The 15,104-nt window shown below is 44.6% G+C and overlaps 1 protein-coding gene across 3 annotated transcripts in view; it reads right to left on the bottom strand.

The window, feature by feature from the left end:
* The window catches only part of LOC137296189 (DCC-interacting protein 13-alpha-like), a 96,777-nt gene that overhangs the window by 15,576 nt on the left and 66,097 nt on the right, over positions 1-15,104 (bottom strand). For 2 of the 3 annotated variants that reach the window (XM_067827907.1, XM_067827906.1), the window contains 2 exons: positions 14,262-14,312; positions 13,128-13,187 (listed from right to left, as the gene is read on the bottom strand). In XM_067827907.1, coding sequence (XP_067684008.1) covers positions 13,128-13,187; positions 14,262-14,312 — 111 coding nt within the window. Of the gene's footprint in view, positions 1-11,726; positions 11,812-13,127; positions 13,188-14,261; positions 14,313-15,104 lie in introns of those variants that run through there. The other variant, XM_067827908.1, reaches the window with a different exon arrangement.

Below are 15,104 nucleotides of genomic sequence, written 5' to 3'. Positions count from 1 at the left end.
TCGATCGGTGATAGGGAAGGTATTGTTGGCCTTGACCAGACTGTCGAGTGACGACAGGAGGAACTGAAACGAGTCAATGAACCTAAGTCCGTTTAAGCTGAAGGAGATGTATCTTTCCATGTTGTTGGGGATACACGTTATATTACCATCTATTTTCGCGATGGCCTGCATGATCAAGTGTGAGTCGTACCCTCTCAAGTTGTGAAAGACAACGGGGATGTTTATTGTCTTAGGGTTGATTTTAAGCTTGAGGTTGCACGCGTTGTGAGCGGCGCCTCTATACTTACCAGTTATGTGGCAGTGATCTCTCACCGAATCACCGTTAAGTGGTGAGTCGCACACGTGACAGTTAGTGCTACTAGCGTGAGCTAGCCTGTCGACTCGGGTCATACGCATGGGAGCTATTCTATACAATGCATTCCTAATAATTTTTTCTTCCTCCTGCAAACACTTTAGAAACCTTTCAGCCGCGTCAGGCCCCCTATACACTACCGGAGCTTTCGTTTCCCCGTCACAACGGACGACAATGTATCCAAACGAACAGGCTTTATGCTCTTGTGTCTTGTGGGTGAAGCTACCACTGGGAGCCTCGCCGGCGGCACCACTGGGGGGTGTGGGGGTATCCCCCACAACTAAGGCTTCGAAGTCGGCGTATATAATATAAGGTACAGACATTTGGTTCTTGTGGTTACTGAATTTTAGGATATTTTCACCTTCCTTAGGCATGTCGACTCGTATGGCCGTCTGCCCCGCACCTTGACAATCATCCCGGTGGGATTCTAATAAATCAGCTCGACTGAAACCGTGTAGGCATCGTACACAAAAGTGTTTTTCCCCAACGTGTTTCGACTGGTCGTGCAACAACCGGCTGAGATGTTTTATCCGCGTGTAGTGATACTTTTCACCTCGCTGGATCATGAATATATTGATAACTTGGCGATCCTTCACCGGGCTGACCCTGTGTACTATTGTTGTGTTACCTTCGTGCCCAAAGACATTTATAGCCAGATTATTCTGTTTTTCTACTTTAGTGATCTGGGATATTGGGGTGGGTTCATCTATACCATCCCAATTAAGCCCATCGTCTTGGGGATAGCTAGAAAGCCTATCTGAATTCTTGCCAGCTGGAAATAAGGCTGACCTGATAGCTAACCTCAGGCAATCGTTTCCTCTATTCTTAACGTTTACTATGGCATGTTTGTTCCTATAGTAGGGAGGCAAGGCTAGGTATGACCCGCCTCTGAACGGCACGTAGTTAGCTATGTCTAGATAGACATTATCGATTTTATCTACAGCCCACCCGGACCCTAAGTGTGTGTAGCGTTCTAGGTATTCTCGTATCTGCTGAAAACTGGTATCGATTGATGCGTCAATGGTCTCTGCATGTGTGACGACCTCTTGTTTACCTCGGAAGTAAGGCTGAACATACTCAGTGGTACTCCCAACCTGCTTATTGAGCGACATTTTCACTGTGATCTGAAACTTGATACTTCCTAGGTTATTTAGTTCCTGGTTGACCTTATCAGCTATCAGAGGCTTGATATCTGTAATGTCTATGTTTCTATCAACGCGCATGCGCCAACCTCTCAAATAATTGCCTACAGCATGCTCAGTGCGCACGAACTGTAGGTCAATAGCTCTATTCTGTCGTAATAATTCTAAAAGCTGTGGTTTCCTCATACGGGAATACCCGCCTAAACCCAAATCGTGTGCCTCGGCTTTCAGTTGTTTTACAGTGGGACGTGCTACGGGGGCATGTGATAACAATGCGGTTAACCCGGCTCTGCCCAGGTTTGAATAACCCGTGTATCCAAGCTGTTTTGCTTGAGCTTTTAATTGTTTTACTGTAGGAGAGGCTTCTAAACCTAGTAATCTCAACAATGCTGACTTCCGCATTCTAGAATACCCGATCACACCTCTCTGTTTTGCGACCCGCTTGAGCTCGCTTACAGTAGACATCGTGTTTACACCTAAGAGAACCAATGTCTAATTGGTTCACAGTAAGGGGAGGTAACCCTTTCACGCACTGGAGTCTATCTTGAGCAGTCGCCTACGTTCTTTTATGTAGCCTTTTTTATTCTCGTAGATGAGTTGATGTCTGACTACGTTCGCTCCGTGAGCTTTACATAGACAGTAGTGCCCTTTAACCCCGATACCACACACAGAACACGTGTAATTAGGACTTCCCATATGGAAACAACAGAACCCCTGATTCCTGCATTTCCTACCACAGGCCTCAGTCTTCCCCATAAGTATATATTCGCATCGGTATGGAGCGGGTCTCATGTTTACTTATATGGGTATTTCAGTTTAATTGCTTCGCAACCAACGCAGTAGCTGCTATACCCAACACTATGAAGCCCAGTTCACGATTCATTTGTCCCTTGGATGGTGTGTAGTACTGAGCGAGTGTGGGTTTATTGAGCGGTTCCAATTGTTTACCAGTTAGTAGGTAGTATTCTTTCATTGCTTCATCGACATCGTTGAATGTTTGAACGGCATGGTTTTCACGCTTGAGTTGTTCGTTAATGAAATCGATCCTCTGGAGGCGTTTTTTAGCGTACTCGGCCTGTGCCTTTTGTAAGTTCTCAATAGCGAGATCGTGTCGCTTCCTTTCTTCCTGTATTTCAGCCCCATCTCGTAGTTTCGAGAATAGGAAATTACTCCCGGAAAATGCCAGGGCATTCACTAACGCCCCACCGGCCATCATAGCTATCGTGGCCATCCCTATATTTATTTCATTATATTATCAGGTATTATCCCTTGTTTTACTAGGATGTCTTTTGTGGCCATCGCCATACCAAGGTTCATTATGAGCATACCCATATCCTGCAGGTTGAAATCTAGCTTGATAGTTGGTTGTTTAAGCACCATTTTAGTCAACCGAGCGTACCCTACGGCTAGACTGGCGACCACTGTGGCGTGGTATGCGTCGTTGACGAACGTTTTCCCCTCAGACATTATGTATATGATATAAAATATTAAAATTATAACATGATATGCGGGTCGACAGTGGGGCCTGCCGGCGGCGTGGGGGTACCCTCAGAGTTTCCCTCACTGTGGGAGGGTACCCCCACGTATAACAATGTTATAACCACGGCAGCAGTTACGCCTACAGCCAACAACAGTCGGGTTGGGTTGGTCACTTTATGTTGGTTACACCACCGTTTTTTACCGGCAGCTACTCTCTTAGGATTCTTCTGCCTGGTTACTGTTGGGGGTACCCCCACTGAAGTGGTCTCCACCGTCACCTCGGGACTCACTGTTGGGGGTGGGGTCTCCTCCATCACTGTGTCCACTGGGGTTTCCTGTGCAGCATCCATCTATACTATTATTATTATTCTTTCTCTCAAATTGACAATGTTTTGCCGTGATAATCGCCGCCGTCACTGGAGCCAACAACATGCCATATTTGTGGTACAGCCCGCAGCTGATAGAGCTCACGGCGTGTTCGATAAAAGGGTCTTTCTCGAGGTCCTCCCACAGGTAAAGTCGGCGCTCTGGTGGAATGGGAAGGAAGTGTGATACAATACCGGTGTATATCTGGGTCATAGCCGATCCTATTGTCTTTGTCATTTCTGCTCCGAGCCGGGACTCGTATCTAGCGTACAGCTTATCGATTTCTTCGGCTGACATTTTGTGAATTTTATCCGGGGTGTAGTCTCCAAAGTAATGTTTGGCTTTGCCGCCAACAGCCAACGCCACCAGTTTCTCTCGCTTGGGGGAATCCCCAGTGGGGGTACCCTCCAACTGTTCGAGCAATTCCTCACACTCCATCTTATAATATAACAAGTAAGATTTAGTTTTAACTATATAATACCCGATGCAGACAAAACACAGAGAAATGAAGGTTAAGTTGCACACGACAAACACTTCGAATATCATAGCTATATGCTTAGCTTTGCTTAGCTTTAGCTTAGCTTTGCTTAGCTTTGCTTAGCTTTAGCATACTATATATGCTACTGGTTGGTCGGTCTTGAGCACGAGTTTAGCGTGTTTAGTTTCAGCGAGCTGTTTCTTCACCCGTTCCCGTTCTAATTTACTCATCACATCGTTCTCTCTCAAACACTCCTCGAACGAATCCCTGTCCTTGCAGTGAAATAAGGCCACCCATCGCGTCTGCTCCCTGAGGTCTTTCAACACCGAGTTGAACTTCTGCGTTAGCACCCAGACGCTGTGATTTGCATGCCGGCCGGAGAAGGCCAGGTACGATAGCATGTCTCTCTTTTTTGTTATCTCGCGATTAGCGCTGCAGTCGTCCAGTATGAACAGCGTCGGTTCCCCTTTAAATTTCTCGTGAAAAGCTTTCAACCAGTCCTGCAGGCGTGTTCCAGGGTCGATTTTGTGTACGTCCGGGTCCGTCATCACCCAAGGTCGCGCGTACGTTTTATTCATGCTCAGAGTAGGGCACATGATAACGATGTTATCGAACACATCCTTGTAGTAACCCTCCAACATATCCAACACGAAAACGGTCTTCCCACAGCCAGTCTGCCCGCACACTATAGCGCAGTGTGGGTCAGTGGGGAGTGGGGGGTACCCCCCATCAGTAGATGGCTTGCACGAATCTCCCATTGTCTATATTAAGTTGCGCGTCCATAATAACGTACAGATATAATTTCAACTTACCAGCGGTTTGAGCCTTCTTAGTAATCTGGATGGTTATCCCTTCGCTGCCGTTATCTATACGACGCCCGCTACCGTGCAGTTTATCATCATCCGTGGATCGCATGTCCAACCATAGGGCGTACTTGGTGGTCAGGTATTCACCGATCTGCACGGAGCTTAGGTCCAGGTCCTTTGTTATGTAATCCCCCACTGGTAGCTTTTTTATCTCATCCCACTGCTGGTGTGGTCTCATACCATGACTGAACAGCTGGTTGGGCACGCCCTCGATGGTCACTTCCACCTTTTCAATCTCGGGGTTGAAAAACTTCTCGCTGTCCCTCCGGAATGGATCGTAATACTCCACGGGGACGACCAGGATACCTTTCATCGATCGCGCCGGCACGTTCAGGTTGATATTCCACACAGTGTCGCTCTTATCTCGCACGACTGATCTATGTCTCAGTACGCGATCGTACAGGATAGCCATCTTCCCAGAGTACTGGCTTCGAACCTGCCTGGCCAGCTCCGGGCTAGTGACCATGTCGAACTCCAGAGAGATGTTGTCTATGGTATAACTGGCCTCATCACCGTTCGGCGTACGCACTACTTTGCTATAGTCGTTAAACGTGAGCTCGTATTCGAGCCTATCACCCAGCGCGGCCTGGTAAAATGGCGCGTGTCCCGTGAGCAACTCGAAGTCGAGCGGCACGCAGAATCGATTCCCGTATGCTAGAGCGATGGCCTTTTCACCGGCCGATAGCTTGTCTTGCTGGTCTGTCGTGAAGACGTACCCTATGCGCGCCCGGGTTGATTTGCTGATACCCTGGTACACATCATTGGCTCGTTCTCCCTCGCTTTTCCAGAGATCCCTGTAGCAGTGAAACACGTCGCTGTCGTCGATGCTCAGCACCTCGTTACCGCTGATCTTGACGGTCGTTTTCTTGATGATAGCTCGACCCACGTTCCGCACTAGCTCGCGTTTGTCGTTGTCGGAGGTCAACATGATATTGAACGCCAGTCGAACAGTGCCTGGTACAATGAGGTCATTCTCACCAAGGTTTGGAAATCTAACCAGCAGAGTTTGATTCTGGTCTATCTTGCTGGGATTATTGGTGATGGTCACCGACTGTCGCACGGCTCTGGCTCCTAATGGCTCTCTCAATCTTCTGAAAGGATCTAATTTTCTGCCGTACATTGTTATATAAAAGAAATATATTTTTAATACTAATGGATGAAGACATACCTATGGATGAGATGCCGGGCGCTAGTGCCCAGGCATTCGATGATGAGCAGGAGACCTCATTTACTAGTTCACCATTGAACCAAGAACTCTTGGAAACAACGGTAAATGATTATTTCGAAAGTTTAAGAAGAGATAAAAACTACGTTGAACCACAGGGTCGATACCATAAGGATTTTTTTATTGATACAAAGGGTGTTCTACGCCTTAAGTCTGACCCAGGGGTTGACCTCTTTAACAAGAGCAATAAAAAACCACTGGCCTTGTCAACTCTAGCCAGCCGCCATGGTGTTGAATTTATCCGTAAAAATCTAAACATGAATGATTACGGTGGTGCAATACCTAAGGCCGTTGTTGAAGATCTGCAAGCTACCAGATCCCACCTCACCACTAGAGATGAAATGACACCAGAGCGTGCTACAGAAGCCTCGGACAGCATAGAAAAACTGTTGAGCACCTACTGGGACAAACCGTTACCGGGGTTTGACTTTCCGGTAAGGGAACTGTACGGCTTAGACGAAGCCGTGAAACGCGTGCGTGGAGAACTCGTGAACAACATGGGGAAACTGAACGAAATCGACGAGCACATCGCTAAGGAAAAAACCAAACTCAACGAAACTGAAAACGATGATATGAAGCGTCGTATCAATGAACGACTACGTGATTTAGAAGACGAGAGACGTACACGATTGGAAGCCGCTTCCTCGAATCGTGAACAGCTTCGATCCCAGATCAGTCGCATTCGGGAAACAATCGATAGAATACTGAATGAGGATACAACTTTAGCCAACAGGATTCGGATATTGTTCCGGGAGCAAGGGATCACCATCGCCAGCATTCTGACTGCATTGGGTTTCATTATATCAACCCTGGTGGTGTCACTGACGGGGGGAACCCCCACACCTGCCGGCGGGGGAACTCCAAGTGGCGGTGGGGGTGTTAAAGACTGGATTAAAAAACTCGGGGAAGGCCTAGCTAAACTGGCTGGTAAAGCCGCCGAAGCCCTTCCCGGCATCCTGGGTAGCATCGTCTCGTGGTTGTTGAGCGCTCTGTCTAAAACTGCCATGTGGCTCAGTCAAAACATGTGGGCAGCCATCGTCGCCGTGGCGGGTCTGGTGTACGTAGCGGCTAAGAAATCTTTAACCAAATAAGTCCTAAAGTTACCCCACCAACTACCAGGGCTGTTTTATTATCAATATGCTGCTGAGCCTGAATATGAGAGTGTGTGGGGGGTACCTCCACATGAACTTTAGGCTCCGGGGGCGGCGCCACTATACCCTTTTCACGTGGTGGGATGTGTGGGATATAGGGGGTGTTAATATCGGGGTTGATACCCAACTTTTGATCCTTCGTGGCTATGACTATTTTGTTGTTATAACCCACCACTTTTTTTACTCTCAGTTGCATATCACTCGGAGCCATGTACAACCCCACGCCGAACACGTAGTTGACTTTCGATCTGGCGTATTCTAACACGTTTTGGTAACGGTTGATGGCCCGCGGGAGATCAACTGGAGAATTGATAGCATCCTCAACGTTGGCAACGAACTGTTTCTGAGCGTCGAAAGCAGTTCCCTTACCGATGATGTTGGAACGCGTCATCGACTGAGCACCCAACAGCGCCCACACGTACGTTCGAATCGAGTCGTTCAACCTGACTACCCCGGCACGAGTGAATCCTTTCGACGTGTCCAGCATGAACATTTTCCACCCGTCTGCAGTTGACTGCTCCACTTTCTGGATTGTGAAAGCAACACCACCTTTAAAGTCCATACGATCATCCCTCCATTCATTACTCGACAAAGCAAAGTCCTGCCTAAGTATACCTCGTTTCATTAAATCATCACTTGCATCTTTCACTGGTTTTGGCCCATATTTGGTAGGTTTAGGAACAATTTCATCTAATTCACGGAAAAAATTCTCAGGACTAAACATTTTTCGTTTCATAAAGTTTGTTAGTAAATCTTTCTTAAATGCTTTTACTGAGAGCCCATCGCTGTAAGGAATACCCAACCCGTGGTTCGGCCCCGGCAAACGCCAATCCGTCTTCGGATTTATTTCGAATTCATTGCAAATACGTTCGTAGACCCGTCTATCGTACGGGTTGTTTGTTGCGTCCCACGCTTTGTCCTGTGGGAGGGGGGCGCTGATCTCTTTAAGGATACGTCTGACCTGGTAGTACACGTGGAACTTGAACACAGACTGACTCAGCGGTCCACGCCGAGTGTCAGTCAATGTCACACCACACCCCGTTGTAGCGCACCACACGGCAAAGTTTAATTGATTCTGCCAGAACTGCATAGGGTTGTTGAACCAAGCGTGGACTGCCTTGATGTTAGTCACCGAAAGCTTATACTTATCGAACACATCTAAAAGCTGGGCATTGAAATACAACTCAGGAGCAACCACGATCTTCATGGGGGAGAAATCTACGTCCAGTTTAGGGTAAAACACACCAGGGGAATACATTTTAAAACTATTATATAATGAACATATATACTCTAACATGTACATAACACTTCCAGGAATAACGAGCGGTGAGGCCGTTCAGCTGACGCACGCGATCGATAACACGTCAGGTCAACTCGAAGTCGCACTCTGCGATATCACCTACCTACCGCAATGGACTAACATCAATATCAGCAACAATAAGCTGTTCGTTAGTGGAACTCGCAGCCAGATAACTGACGGCTACTACAGCGTGTGCTCTCTAAACGACGAGGTCTTCAAACCCCTGGGAGCCGAACTCAAGATGAACGACTCAAACGGTACAGTGGTGTTAATCAACAATGGAAGAAACCCTTTGAGGCTCGGCCGACCATTAGCAAGGATGCTCGGTATGTCTCCTGACGAGATAAAACCAACAACAACCGTCACAGGCACGAAGTTACCCGACCTAGTACCGTACCGAGAGCTGTACATTCATCTCAGTCAGGTGAGCACAACGTACAACATTCAAGGAGGTCACCCTTCCACTATACTGAGAGCAGTGTCGGTGAAAACTGAGAAATACAACGACGGTAGAACCGAGTCGTTTTCACCACGGCAGTATAAGAAATTAACCCAGGGCAACATACCTGAGCTGACAATATCGGTGTTAGATATAAATCATAATCCTGTAAATATAGGATACCTCAGCTTAACGCTTCATGTAAAATGACCAGCGCACAAGGGCCCGGAGTGAAAAAATGCGTCAATATCGGGATCTCCGACCTTGGAGACACGCGCGGTTTCGACGCTCCCGGAGTAGATGGTAAATCGTACGCCTTGCAACTGAAAAACAACATTTACAAACGCATTGAAATCCCCTCCGGTGGAACCCTAAGTGATATGATAGATACCACAAGAGCAACAGTCAACACTAAGTACGCCCTTGTCAACACCGGTAATAATAATTGGGTAATATACCCATCGTTCGGTGGTAAACTGTTCGACTTAGACGATGTTGAGAGCACTACCGTTGCCCGAAACAAACCATATATGCTCGTCTTCACCGAAGATGACAAGTGGGTGTTGTTACCCGATAACGACTGGTTTCTCAATATTAGACTCGTCTCTCCCTACGTGTTTACTGATAACAAAGACAACCACCTAAACAAAGTCGTGAACAATGGAACCCTGCTCGTGGCTTATGTCCCAACTCAGAGACGTAGCGTAGTCGTCAGCCCAGTCAACACTATAGCAGCCCACATGCTATCGAGTAAACCGGCCATACAAAACGTGACATTGCAGTTGGTGTCTGAATTCGAAGGCGTGGTCAAGATACTAGAGAGTCTACCGGCAAACTCAACACTGATCATCAAAGTCTACCTAGGGGAACCATCGGGGAATGATGTCGAGATCGTGAAGGGGATCAAACTCGGGTGGGTGAAACGACACCAGTATCAAGTTTGCAACGTTTACGTGCGGGTGGGTGTTGGAGCCGACACCAGTATGGAGGGGGTCAACGTGATCGTGGAAAACAAGATATCACTAACCAAGATCTTCCTACCTGACAACATACACTTCATGGGTATGAAGTTAACCCCTGAATTATTATCAAAAAACCAGTTGGAAATTATATCGTAATAGTATAATAATGACCAGTCATCGTCCCAACACTACGCTTAACGACCTAGGAGATACGGAGGGATTCGATCAGCCTGGTGAGGAAGATGAATTATACATCCTGCACTTCAAAGACAACGTATACAGACGGGTGTTGTTATCAGATTTTAAAGAGCCCAAATGGCTGATCAACTTAAGACTCACCTCACCTTATATCATATTAAACGAAAATAGGTTTGTCTCTAAGATTAGGAACAACGGTATCTGGGTCGGGGATTTCATTCCGGAGGTATTAATATCCATAAGAAGTAACGGGAAAAATAGGTTAATGTCTGTATTAAAAACTAAAATAACATTTAGCAATAATCCTTATGGTAAAGATCTTGTTGATAGAATATACTCCTCTTTCACACTCATCATAGAAGTCTTCTTTAACCAGGAAAACATCGCAATAGTACACCAAATTTTACCCGGGGTGTCAATACGCTGGCATGCCGTACACGCACACAAATATTGTCGTATTGTTATACAACGGGATACCCCCACGGGTCCTATAAACCACTTAATAAGCCTCCGTAAGGGAGTTTATATTACAACAGAAAAGTCTATTAGCCTCTTACCTATTACCATAACTGATGGTCTAGAACTTGTAGACTTCAAATTCATTGATAGATTTTTAACTGAAACCCAATTAAAATATCTTTCAAAATATACATTATAGGATGGGCCTGTACCCAGTCGTAGAGGAAGTAGCGAAGACGCTGGAAACCGTAGATGGGTTCCGCTTGAGGCAGTTATGTGATGTGAAACGTCAACTAGAACAAGACCGTGACACGCGGAAAGCACTATGTAAGAAGTACAATAGAGCTTTCAATATCGTAGACGGGGCTGACACTGCCCTTATGGCAACCAGCATGGGACTAGGGGCGGCAGGCGTTGGGTTGTTGGCTACCATCGTGGCTGCACCTATAGTGCTAGGTATTGAAATAACGGCAGGGGTGGCAGGGTTGGCAGGATTGGCGCTTAAGTTAGTATCACGCAGACTTAATCGTAAGGCATTGAAACATGACGAGATCAGGGTTCTGGCCGAAGCAAAGCTGAACACAGTGAGTGAGCGAATTTCCACGGCACTCTCTGATAGAAGAGGAGTTTCGTTCAATCCTCTCTGAACTCAAAAAATATAACGGAATGAAACAAGATATTCGATCCAAGTCTCGTAAGTCTGCTATCAGCGAGGACGAGAAAAAAAAGTACATAGAACAGGGGATACAAAAAGCCCAGCAAGCCTTTATTATGAACACCAAAGAGATCGTAGGCGGTTCACGTTAAACTGTTTCATCGATATAAACGTGACATAGGGGAACACGAGGGCGATAGCCGTAAGCGAGCCACCGATCCTATATGGTCAGTCAAAACTTACAACATAGATAAAGTGGATATGAAAGCCGACGAACCTAACTTGTACTACTTGAGGGATGGGCCGGGTAGGGGTTTTGTAAGAGAAGAATTATTGATCGTACCGTACGGCACAGTGTTACCTCCTACCAAGGCACAGTAATTACCGCCAACTTTTTTGTAGTAGGGGTAATAGTAGCAAGAGCTAATGGCCCAACCAAAGCCTTATTTACTAAATAAGGCTTTGTAGAGACATTTCTTGAAAGTGAGCCAGAACTATCATTCCCTATACTACTTTCACTGTTCCACATGCTATTCAAAAACATTGAAAAAAAACCCAGAAATAATAAGAACGAAAGTTGGAGAGAGCAGACTATTATAGAGGAAAGGGAAGAACACCAGTTAATGAGGTGAGAGAGATGATTGTTAGAGACATGTATAGGTAGAATATTTCCTGTAAAAGGTGTGCAAACAAAGTACCACTGATCCCGTGCGTGTCCTTGGTATCACTCACTATCACTCTGGAAACAGGAAGTGAAAGTCAGTGATAGTCATCCAGTGACCGCTACATATGACATGGTATGACCCATATAATTGAGTCAATAGCAAGTCCAGGCATCATCAGGTGATACCATTAGACATGAAAAGTGGTGTATTGTGTCTAGCCCCACACCAATGTCATGTAATATGAGAGTTCAGCTATATCTTAACAGAGATGGGATCATCATGTTCTTAAAAGCTTACAAAACATTTGAGTTTTGGAATACACAGAGCCAATTAGAAAGTGGTTAAATAGAACTTACATTATACTGCAATTTCACTTCCTTAGTAAAGTTCTCTCACTTAATGGGGTTGATTCTCAACAGAGATTTCGAACCCACACATTCAAAGTGAGACATCTAATTGCCAGCACAAAAAATATGCAATCTAACCCACTCAGCCACCCAGTCTTCCACAAAATGAAAGTCTGGTAACACAAAGCAATATTCCACCTTTATGGTGGTGGTGCTTCAATCTAGAATTTGTACTTTACTTTGGAAGTGTGATTCCAAATATAAAACGTTAAATTTATTTTTTTAAAAATCCCATCCCTGATGAAAAAAAAGAAAAAGATTATCACCTCAGTTTCATCAAGCTAGAAACAGATAAAAGTTCCATAGGGATGGAAGCAGAAAATATGAAAAATAAAGAAAGCAAAAAGTTTTAAAAAAGAGAGTCATCAATAATTGAAAGAAACACTAAGTGCAACTAGCCATCTGCATCATCAGCGATTACACAATTCAAAGCTTGAAAGCAATCTGACTGCATGATAAATCTAGTGATAATTCTACTATATTCGAGGATTAAATTTAAGGATTGATTAAATTAAACAATTAAAGAAAAAATATAAGATCACTTCGACCTTTGAGAGAGAAACATGTATGTCTTGAGTCAGGGACTAACAAAAACATAGATGTCAATGCTAAAATGAAACTTCCGAGTAATCAGAGGAATAAAGAACTATCAACTGAATGTTAAAAGATTCACGTTTGACTGGTTTCTTCAATTTTATTGTCCTTTACAAGAGAAACATGAGATTGAAGCTACAACATGAACTGACAGTTTGCTCACGCTAATATTTTAAGCATGTGAATGATTTGTGAAAAAAAGGAACAGTTCCAAATTAGTACGACGGCATAATATTCAGCACAATATAGTCATGATAGGCAAACTGCAATGTTCTATATCCATAATACTAAATGTTTGGTACGGTGACTCTCTATACGAAACTGCTAGTTACGAGTGTGTTATTACTGTAAACACATCTACAAGTAGACACAAGTTACACGTGACTCACCTTCTCCTTTTCCTTGTCTACTTCTTTGCTGACAGAGGGCTTCTTTCCACTTCTCTTCTCCTGAAGAACACACGACATCATCAGAATCCTGCATCTTGTGAACTAGAGGTTTACACTAAATAATCTTAAGAAACAGAAACTACAATACCTAGTATGTATGTGTATTGATGCATATCTGTGTGTTTGTCTGTATGTCTGTCTGCATATCTGTGTGTTTGTCTGTTTGTCTGTCTGCATATCTGTGTGTAGGTCTGTAGGTCTGTAGGTCTGTGTGTAGGTCTACATGTAGGTCTGTAGGTCTGTGTGTAGGTCTGTATGTATGTCTGTAGGTCTGTGTGTAGGTCTGTATGTAGGTCTGTAGGTCTGTGTGTAGGTCTGTATGTAGGTCTGTAGGTCTGTGTGTAGGTCTGTATGTATGTAGGTCTGTGTGTAGGTCTGTATGTATGTCTGTAGGTCTGTGTGTAGGTCTGTGTGTAGGTCTGTAGGTCTGTGTGTAGGTCTGTATGTAGGTCTGTAGGTTTGTGTGTAGGTCTGTATGTATGTCTGTAGGTCTGTGTGTAGGTCTGTATGTATGTCTGTAGGTCTGTGTGTAGGTCTGTATGTATGTCTGTAGGTCTGTATGTATGTCTGTAGGTCTGTATGTATGTCTGTAGGTCTGTGTGTAGGTCTGTATGTATGTCTGTAGGTCTGTGTGTAGGTCTGTATGTATGTCTGTAGGTCTGTGTGTAGGTCTGTATGTATGTCTGTAGGTCTGTGTGTAGGTCTGTATGTAGGTCTGTAGGTCTGTGTGTAGGTCTGTATGTAGGTCTGTAGGTCTGTGTGTAGGTCTGTATGTAGGTCTGTAGGTCTGTGTGTAGGTCTGTATGTAGGTCTGTAGGTCTGTGTGTAGGTCTGTATGTATGTCTGTAGGTCTGTGTGTAGGTCTGTAGGTCTGTATGTATATCTGTAGGTCTGTGCATGTATGTTTGTATGTCTGCATGTCTCAACATATGTGTACGTCTGTAAACATGTCTGACTGTATATCTGTGCATGTCTGTATGTCTAAAGGTATGGCCACATATGTCTGTATATCTGTGTGTATCTACATGTGTCTGTGTCTGAGTTAGGTATGCAGACTGGAGAGCTGATACCCACCATGATAGCTTGGAATGCAATCTTAGTTGCCGTACTGATTGCCTGGCATATCTGAAACAAACACACCCCAGTAAGCACATGTACATAAACTGCATACTTGCAATGGATTAACGTGAGATGGATCGATTGACCAATGCAAACCGCTCACTGCACCTTCCACAGAAACCTTCCAACATAAACTAAAATAAAAAAACAGATAAGAATGTAATCATAATTTATTATTCAAAATCAACTGTCAATTTCTCCCAGGTAAGCATTGTCATGGTTAGTACAGTCGAACCCTGTTTATCCAGACGTATTGGTTTCACTCAAAAATTGTCTGGATAGCGAGACGTCTGATTAACTGGATCAAACAACCAAAAAGTGAAAACTAAGTGGAAGCAAAAAGTGAAATCAACAGTCAATAATAGTATCAGTGAATCATCATAGCAGATAGGTGTACCGATGAAACATGGAAGGCAGAATGCAGGTAACAAATCATGTAGCGTGTGAAGCTTCTGGTGGTAAGTTAGATGAAAATAGTACATCGATGACAAAAAGTCTCTATCTTGCAAATTGCATATACTTTTTTATTTTAAATGCCCTGAAAACATATGATACTGCGTCAGACTTATGCTGTCTGCAGAAGGTAAACTTCCGGATGGGATCACATGACCTAGATCATGTGGTAGGCTATTTTTCACTTGTATCACAACAGATAGTAGGGGTTGATTTATAGTGCTATATACAGTACAATTACAGTGTAGTACTTAACATGTGTTTTTGCTACTAATGAGATGTTCCCACACCTGCCAAATCCTAATGAACAACCTGAGTGACACGCGTCCCTAGTGTTTTGATGGC

This window comes from Haliotis asinina, chromosome 9, assembly GCF_037392515.1.
Source record: "Haliotis asinina isolate JCU_RB_2024 chromosome 9, JCU_Hal_asi_v2, whole genome shotgun sequence".
NCBI lineage: Eukaryota > Metazoa > Mollusca > Gastropoda > Lepetellida > Haliotidae > Haliotis > Haliotis asinina.
The sequence above is the reverse complement of the archived record's forward strand: the minus strand, read 5'-3'. Positions and strand labels throughout refer to the sequence as shown.